Raw genomic sequence first — 9,306 nt, 5'->3', positions numbered from 1 at the left:
TGTTGCTGCTGCTGTTGCTGCTGCTGTTGCTGCTGTTGCTGCTGCTGCAACTTACGCGCCCGACTATTGGCTGCCGCCGCCGCCTTGGGTCCGGTGCTGCCGGCGCTAATGAGGTTGCCCGGCGCCGCCAGCGAGCTGCTCACATTGTTCACCGTGGAGCTGGTTATGTCCGGCAGGGTTTTCACTAACGGCTGCTCTGGATTGGGCGCCTTGGGTAACTTTGGCGGATTCTGGAGCAGCTTCGCGAGCATCTTGTTTTGGCTGCACAGCTTGCTGGGCTTATCCTCGGAACGCTTGGCCGAGATGTCGTCGTCGGGCTCGTTGAGCGAACGCTTGCGACTCATGGCCGGATCGCTTTGGATTTTTAGCATGCGCTTGAGATCCTCGTTGCTCATGTTGCCGCCACCGCCGGCACCGCTGCCGCCCAGCATGCCGTGACCAGGACCATGGCTGCCACCGTCATCCTTCTGCAGCTGACGCATTAGCTCGCTCTGCCGCGTATTGCTAAGGACACCGGGGCCACCGGGGCCTGTACCACTGCTGCCATCATCCTCCTCGCTCTTCTCGTTGAGCAGCTGCAACGAATTCCGAAATTGGTTCAGAATCATTTCTGGCAACAACAACTGTTCACTCACCTTGAGCAGCATGGGATTCTGGGAGTTACCCGCCTTTTGCAACAGTGCGGCACTTGCGCCACCGCGTCCAATTGGTGGAAACAAGCCCATCTGACTCGGCTGGCCGCCCATTTTGAAGCTGCCCGCTGGACCGCCAATTGGCCCGACATTGAGCTTCTCATCCTCGCTGCACTCCTGCTTAAAGTACTGCAAGCAATTCAATAAAAACATTTTTAGTAGCACAACAAGGCAATCAAATATTGCTAGGTATTTCAGTTATTCTTAAGTGAACTAGTTCCATTAACTGCTGCTAGCTAAATATATATTATCGATAATAATAATATAAAGTAGGCTTATAAACTAGCTTCTAATAGAATCTGGAAGTTGATAATGGAATCAACTTTAAATGTTTCGGAACTAGTTTAAAAAAAATGCTAGTCCCAGCGAGTTAAGTCGGAACCAGTTTAAAAAAGTTCTTCGAGTCTTATTTTAGGCTGTTGTTTTTTATGGGAAAATTAAAGAAAAAATTTAAACACGGTCAGTTTATCATAAAAGTGATGAAAATTGAAAAACCAAAGATTCCATCTACCATCTAGATTTATATAAGTTTTCTTTAAAATATAATTAAGTGTTAACTTCACAAATCCCAACTCAAGCTCTAATAAGGCCACGAAACCTGTTTGCTCGATTTTTGGAACAAATATTAAATATCCAAGATGTTGGTAATGGAATGACCAATATCTTCGACCCTTTATATTTTTTCTTTATTGAAAGTCGGACGGACGAAAAGTCGAAAACACTTTAGTCTGCTCTCATAATTTGAGCATTTACAGACAGGAACTAGTAACAACTGGTTCATCAAAATTGAACTTCTATTGATAATTAGTAAAAAGAACTAGTTGCAGGAACTAAGCACAAAGTAAGCTCAAATGCTTAAATGTCAATTTAATAATTAACAAAAAAATGTAATTACTCAAAATTCAATCAACTAGAGATTGAGCGACTTACCTTCTCCTCATCCCCCAGACCAGCGCCGCCCAGGCCGCTGGCCAGGCTCTGCGATTTGGTCAGCAGATGACGCAGTCGCTCCGACGATTCCTGCAGTGGTGGCGTCTGTTGTTGTTGTTGTTGCTGTTGTTGTTGTTGTTGATGCTGCTGGCTGAGCAGCAAGCCGCCGACGCCATTTGGCAGACCGCCGCCCATAAGCGCATTGTTGTTGTTGTTGCCATTGTTGTTGCTTTGCTGCTGTTGTTGTTGTTGTTGTTGTTGCTGTTGCTGTAGCTCTTTGTCTGGCTTGGTGTCCGCCGGATCGTAGGAGTGAAAATTGAAACCGTAGCTGCCGCCGGCGCCGGCGCTGGCATTTGACTGCGGCGAGGGCAAACTCGCAGCTGAGTGCGAGGACAATTGATAGGGCGTGGCCGGGGAGGCGCACACCGCCGGACTAAAGCCATGCCCCGAGGGCGGACGCGGCGTGCTGACAGGCGTCGCAACGGAAGCGCGCGAATTGGGCCGCGAATCGGTCCAGGCGCCGACGCCACCGCTGGGATCAATGTCGAACGAGGAATGTGCAATATCAAACTCAAACGCATCGCTGCCATACGAGAAATGCTCTCCGGGCGCCGGCGAGGCGGTGAACGCATTGACCAGCGTCGCCGCCGAGGAGTTGGCCGAGGAGCCGCCGGCATTGCCCAGACGCTGTTGCATGCCGCTGCCATTGATGATGGCCGAGCTCATGAGCGGTCCACCCACATTTGTGGTTTGTGTGCTGTTGTTGCTGCCGCTGCTGCTGCTGCTGCCGCTGCCGCTGTTGTTGTGCGGTCCGCCGCCAACGAGCCCGCCGAGCAGATGTGTCGGCAGCAGCGTTTGCGCCACCGAGGAGGATGTGGACGAGCTGTGCCCCAGCGCCTCCATGGAGAGCGTGTTGACCAGCGAGCTGGCCAACGAGGCGCCCGGCGACATGGCGCACATTTGGCTCAAGCCCAAGCCACCGCCCACGCCCACGCCTACGCCGACGCCGACGCCGACGCCAGCTGCCGAGCCGGAGCCGGAGCCCGAGCCCGTATTGTTGCAATTCATATCGTTCTCGGAGTTGAGCAGCGTCTGCACGGACATTATAAAGTCGCTCTCGCCGGGCGTCTGGTTGAGGAACAGTCTAGAATTGGCCTTCACATGGACATAGACATCGGGTGCGCCGAGGCGCAGGCGAAATGGACGTGATATAACATTCGATATGGAGCCAGCATTAGTTGGACCACCGCCAGAGCTGCCAGGTGAATGCGCGGAAATCGATTCTTGTATATCGCGCAGATGAGCCTTGAGCGTGGACAGATCGTGCGGATGGCACAGATCCTGCCACAGGCGGCCCACCCACGTCTGCAGATGCTGCTTAAACGGCTCACGCAGCGCCGTCGCATCCAGGCTGAGTATTTTGCCATGTGCGTCCAGCTTGAAGGTCATCTGCTCGATGGGCTGCTGATGCACATGCTGCTGCATATTGATCTCCAGCGGCGACTCATCCTCCGGTCGTGTGATCAAGCACAGCACCGAGCTGCTCGCATCGGCGTCATCTGCAAGCGGAGGATCGGTTAATGAATTGTGTCCAGGAATTGCGGCGGGATTTATGAAACGAACCGAACGACATTATTCTATTCTTTCTTTCTTTGTTGATTGATTAACTAAAACGGTTTTGAAATGCGCTTCGTTCTGGTTTCTAGTTAATATGTTGCTATTTCTTGTAGAATTTTTCAAATTTCTTATCATCGGGTTACTCTCATAAAACAGTCGATAATGTTTTGGAAGATAAGAACCCCCAGTACTTTCATACAAAATCTGACAACTTTAATATTATGTTCAGTATAAACAGTTTTTGTTCAAAACCTTAAGTACAGTCTATAAGATTATATGTTTGTTTTCCACAGTATGCCATGTATATTTAAATTCTCTAATACTGTCAACAGAAAGTTCGTAAAAAATCAATTATGCCTAGTATAATTTGTTTCTTTTCTAATTTGTACATAATATACATATTTTATGCATTCATTTTAAGGTAAGGGAGGCCAAAATAATATATGAAAAACCTGAAACTCGCCTGTGGAAGATCGATTATATTATCTGAGAAGAACGATATCATATTTAAAAGTTTAGCAATACATATTTTCTAATTACCCTTTATTTTCAAACTTTTCTAAAAATATGTTTAAATATTCTATTAAAAAACTCTTGAAAAATTCGCATAACTTTCAGCTTATTTTGATGCATCTATTTGGGGATCTTCCCTTTGAATTCTCTATCTCAAAACCAAAACCCTTTCTAGTTGGGATAGTTCGTGGACTCACCCTTTACTGGCGCCGCTATCAACACGACCTCTTCATACTTGTCCTGGTGTCCGGACTGCCTGAGCGGCTTCTGGTCCATGGCATCGCAATTGGAGGAGGTCTGTGTGGCCGGGCGTGTGTCCTTGACTAGCATGCGCACCTTGGTGGAAATGCTGCGTTTGGATTTACTTGCACCTCCGGCGCTATTGCCAGCACTGGAACTGGAATTGGAGCCAGCCGATTGCTGTGAGGCATTGCCATTGTTCAGCTCATCGAGATCGCCCCACCCGCCAGCCGAGCCAGCGCCTGATCCGTTGCCTCCTCCACCACCACCACCACCACCTGCACCACCTCCAACACCTCCTGCTCCTCCACCGCCTGGTCCGGTGCTGCCGCTGCTGCTGTACATGTTGTTTATGATCGGCTCCAGTTTGGCGTGATCCCCCGCATAGAGGTACATATAGAGCGGCTGGTGGAAGAGCTCCTGCTTCTCATAGCCGATCAGTTCGCGTATGTTCTGCGTGCAGGACTCAATGATGCCGTTCGCGTTCACCTGCAGCAGGACCCAACCCACCGAGCTGATATAGTGCTCGAGTGCTTCGAAGTAAGCGGATATTTCAGGCACTTGACCGTTCAGCAGCGATGGCTCTGGCAATGGTGGTTCCGTTGAGGAGACTTCACCCTGTTGCACAGGGTGTATCGAGCAGTTGTCGGTGGCACAGCGGGTGCAGCGCGTTGAGGTTGCTTGCGGTTTGTGGCTATTGTTGTTGTTATTATTGTTGTTATTGTTATTATTATTGTTGTTGTTGTTGGTCGTTGTTGTGGAGTTGTTGTTATTATTGTTATTATTGGTAGATGTTGAGGATATATCACGGCTTTGGCCTTTGTCACAAATATCACGATACTGCAAAGGAAAAATAAAAAAAATTTAGAAATCGATTAAAAAGGATTGCTCACAAATTATTAATTAAAGTGATTTGAAAATGGTTATGATTAGCTTCTCATTATTTTTCGCAATTGTTAGTATGGAATTTAATTATCTGTCACGACTGGTTTTTATCTGGTGAAAGTGGCTCAAATGATTTTTATTCACTTACACTAATCAAATATGTTATTCATTAATATACGGAAAATTCATAGTATAGAGTGAGGGGCGTTTTAAAATTAGATTGTAACCGAATATTTTTCTAATTAGAAGTTATTAGAAATAAAAGCTGCATGTTTTAAGATATTGCGTATATAAAACATATATCCCCCGCGTTTTCGAAGAAGCTAAATGATCCATATATAGAGTTCACTTAAAAAGTAAAAGATAATATAATAATATGATACAGCGTAGATTGCGCGAGTATATATTATATACGTTTATTGTATGCATAGTATGTATTTATGAACACCTTTGTATATTTAACATCTTCATGCATACATTTAAATATCACACATTAACACATCACGTTTGCAACTCTATGTCGAAAAAGTTCTGACATGCGGAAGTGATCTCGATAAAGCTCATTTTATGTACTACACATAAACAAAACCAAAAAACAGAATACAACATTGGGCTTCACTCATAATAATTATTGTAGCTGGCTTCGCGATCGACATCGTTGTTTGCCATTGTTATTGTTTTTGCCAAGCTTTTGCGGGTGCTAGGAAAAGAGCAAAAAGCTCGCGTTGAATATCGTGCGTCGGCGTTTCGCTCATTGTGTGTGCGTGTGTGTGTGTGTGTGTTTACACAATGAAGTGCAATAAACCGCATTTCATCCCATTTCTTTTGAGTGTGAGTGTGTATTTGCGTGTGTATGTGTGCGTGTTATATTTTTACTCCACCAAGCAAATTTTGCGCGCGCGTTTGAGCTTTGAGTCATTGACACAAGCAAAACACGCACACACATACACACACACACGCACATATAAGCGCGACTGCACGCACAGCACAAGCACAACAAAACTCAACAAGAGAACTTCAATGAAAACACAACAAAAAATTATTTTTCAATATTATTTTTTGATTTGAAAAGTTTTAAGACGTAGTTCAGACACAAGAATTTCACAATTTCCACAACATTCTCAAGGTCAATCAACTTGAAGGCGCATGTTCTCAACGTGTCAATGGCTCGCTCCATCACTCACTTTTGTTTTCTTTATTTATTTTTTTCTGTTGTATTGCATTAGCATATGCACATACATGTATGTATATGTATGTGTGGCACTAAATAGTTTTCGCTTTAAAATTACTCACTGTTAAAATGCTGCTGACAAAAAAGCAGCAATTAAAAAAATCACAGAATCGTTGCGCACACTCAGCACTGTCACAAAGTTGCCGAAATACTAAACACACATTTTTTGATGCAATTGTATTATTGTATTAAAAAAGAAGAAACCCGAAAACACGGCGAAAAATACACGAATACAACAACAAAGAAGGCAAAGGCTGACGAAGCGTTGCTCTCTTTCTGGCGCTCTCGCGATATACTCTAGTGTTGCTCTCCTGCCGTTTGTTTACCGGCTCACGTGTGATACGTATGCGTAGATGTGTTTGTGCGAGAATGTGTATGTGTGTGCATTGTTATCACCCATTGCCTTTGCACCTTGTGTGAGAGGGCGTCGAAGAAGCTGCCGCTGGTGCTGCTGCTGTTACTGCTGCACGTAAATAATAACAACAAAATATGAAATTGCGATGTGCGACGTCATCGCCAAAAAGCAAACGCAGTTCGTTGATCTGCCAGTGCAATCGCGAGAGCGCAGAGCGAGCTTTTACTTCTTTTTGTTTGGAAGGAAGCTCACATCTGTGTCAGTGAGTATAATTGTGTGTGCGTGTGTGTGCAAGCATATGTATAGTATGTGCGCCAGCCAACCAGGAAAAGTTGCTCAAGCAACGGGCACACAACATTTTTTTTTGGGGTGAAGGCACTCCGAATATATCAGTCAAATGATAAAATAAACAACAACAACACGAATCGGGGCATGCAATGACGAATATGTCTAAAACGTGTCTGGACTTTTTGTTCTCAATGTGTGCGTTTGTGTGAGTGTTTTTTTTTTTGTTGCGGGCTTTGGCCTGTAGCTTCAACTGATCGCATCAGGTAATGTGCGAATTATACGAGAGCTTTTTGAAAAACGCAGATGCAAAGCAACGCATACAACAACAACGACAACAAAAAGCCAGCCGAAAACTGAAACAGATCCCCGCACAATAACAAAAAGGGGTAAGTATTATCTGCGACCTGAAAAACAATGTGATGTTGGGCTTATAATAAAGTAGTGGATGAACTGTCACAGCGGTCGCAATCCACAGCGGTCGCAATTAATGAACAGACTTTTTTCCTTAATAATAGATCTGAAAAAATTCACGCAATTTAAGCAGATCTTTTTTAGTTGATCTTTTTTTAATACTGGATTCAATTTTATTTGTGTTGGTTAAATATTCTAGATCGATCTTCATAGGTTTCTGAAAAGCAGTTCATGAAACATTTCCCTCTGTTATTAGGGTATTTAATATCTCCTAGACTCTAGCAAATTTCATATTTCTCTCTCTTGCTTAAACTTTAATTGTCTACGTTTCCGAGTAATTTCTATAAGGTCGTAGGTGACGCACTAAAATTTAAAATGAGCGCAAAAAAAATGTGCTGCCAAAAATAAGTTCGATTCTCATGCGCTAGCTTTTCGCACTCGCACTCAAATATTTACGCTCAGACTCTAAAGCTGCTGAGTAGAAATGCGCCGCTGAGCGAGAGCCTCGGCAGTTCAAGCGACTGAGCCAGGCGCGCAAAGCTTCTGCTTTCCACACTGTTTCAAGCCGAAATCAAGTCGATGGCAGGCCGGCGGCGAAGTTTTGAAAAGAAGAGCAAAACAAAATAGCAGCAACAAAAAAAACGGACTATGGGCAGCTCTGCTTAAGCTTTCGGTGGAGGTTTAGGTATCTAAGAATTTGTTGTCAGTTGTCAGTTTGCCGGCAAGTTTGCATTGGAGTATATATACATATATACCTATGAGCTTTAAAATAAAATCTAAATGCATGGTAAATTAAGCCAGTACTGTTAAAGGAGTTAAGGGTAATGAATAACCCATTAAATGTATTATGTATGTAACTGACCTGTTGAAAATAATTTGTACTTAAATATATCCAATATCATATGCCATAACTAAGTTTTTTGCATCTTTTTATGTAAGCTCTGAATTGCTTCAGTTCATCAATAAAATATCTATTAGCTTGGCTCTCTTGGTAATACAAATTAGACTATAACTGTTGGTTCCTCATTAGCAATTGGCAATAAATCAACCCAGCGATACATGAATTTAATTGAATTTATTTTATAATTGTACACAGAATACCCCTAATACAGCGCTAATGGAGAACTAACCGAATAGAGCTGTACTAAGCCATATTAATTGCATTAACCTTTGTTTAGTATGTTTAGCATGGTTTAATAAAATTATGTTTTATGTATTTTGCTTGTTGTTGGGCCTTTTGAATGTTGTTGTTGTTGTTTTTGTTGTGGTTTTTGGTTTTGTCGCAGCCGCATTTAATTTAATTTTGTTTTTGAAGTTCGGCAAAGCGTGGCGCTTACAATTTGCATAATAAAGTGCTTAGGCTACCTGAAACCAATAAAAGAAATACTCAAAAAAAAGTGAAAAAAAAAACGAAGCCTAAAATAACATGACGAGACTGAAGCTGGCTGCTAACCGCGTGTCGCTGTCAATGGAAACATAAATAAATTTATGTAAATTGAATAAAAATATTAATTAAATTCTTGCAGAGCGAGATTACGTCAGTCAAAAAAGTGTCTTTGGGTCCTCCGGCAGCCGGCTTTTATGCTTGTTCTAGCTTATTTTTGTAATCTTCCTTTCGGTTTGAAAATAATTGCTTTTTAATTGAAGCGCGAGTGTCGCCAAATAGAAAAAACTGCATGGAAATTACATTGGGGATTACTATATTAATTGATCATTAGTTATTCCAGGCAGAGGCCCAGAGTTCACGCACGACCAAGCTGTCTATTAGTTTTATTTGATGAGTTTTTTGATTGATAGATGTTGTTAGTTTGGGTTTATTAGACAGATGGGTGAAAATTTAAGAATTTTTGGGTATCGCTTACCGTTCGAACCACTTGATTTAATATTGCCGCCTTATCCGGTTTCGTTGATGTCATATCTCCACGCTTATTGAGCTGCAGAAACTCGGAGAGCTGCTCAATATAATTATTTTCCATTTCACGTCGGCGTTTCTCATTGTTGCATTTGTTTATTTGTGATTGGGGCTGCAAGAAGTATTTAATTAATTTTTTGAAAATCAGTAAATAAATGTAAAAATATGTATAATTAAGTGAATATTATATATTTAATAGCATTTCTTCAAACATGCTAATTTCTGACAACAG

The 9,306-nt window shown here is 43.0% G+C and overlaps 1 protein-coding gene across 5 annotated transcripts in view; it reads right to left on the bottom strand.

Annotated features, from left to right (window-relative positions):
• The window catches only part of tai (taiman), a 123,316-nt gene that overhangs the window by 5,760 nt on the left and 108,250 nt on the right, over positions 1-9,306 (bottom strand). For all 5 annotated transcript variants that reach the window (XM_064697305.1, XM_064697308.1, XM_064697309.1 and 2 more), the window contains exons 4-8: positions 9,025-9,186; positions 3,950-4,832; positions 1,623-3,181; positions 636-821; positions 1-575 (exon numbers count right to left, since the gene is read on the bottom strand). The exon at positions 1-575 is cut by the window's left edge and continues 917 nt beyond it. In XM_064697305.1, the coding sequence (XP_064553375.1) occupies positions 1-575; positions 636-821; positions 1,623-3,181; positions 3,950-4,832; positions 9,025-9,186 (3,365 nt within the window). The remainder of the gene's footprint in view (positions 576-635; positions 822-1,622; positions 3,182-3,949; positions 4,833-9,024; positions 9,187-9,306) is intronic.

This window comes from Drosophila montana, unplaced genomic scaffold, assembly GCF_035044405.1.
Source record: "Drosophila montana isolate Dmon_TW-CO22-7 unplaced genomic scaffold, ASM3504440v1 contig_402_1, whole genome shotgun sequence".
Taxonomy (NCBI): Eukaryota; Metazoa; Arthropoda; class Insecta; order Diptera; family Drosophilidae; genus Drosophila; species Drosophila montana.
Note: the sequence above shows the minus strand (reverse complement) of the source record. Positions and strands in the feature narration are given on the sequence as shown.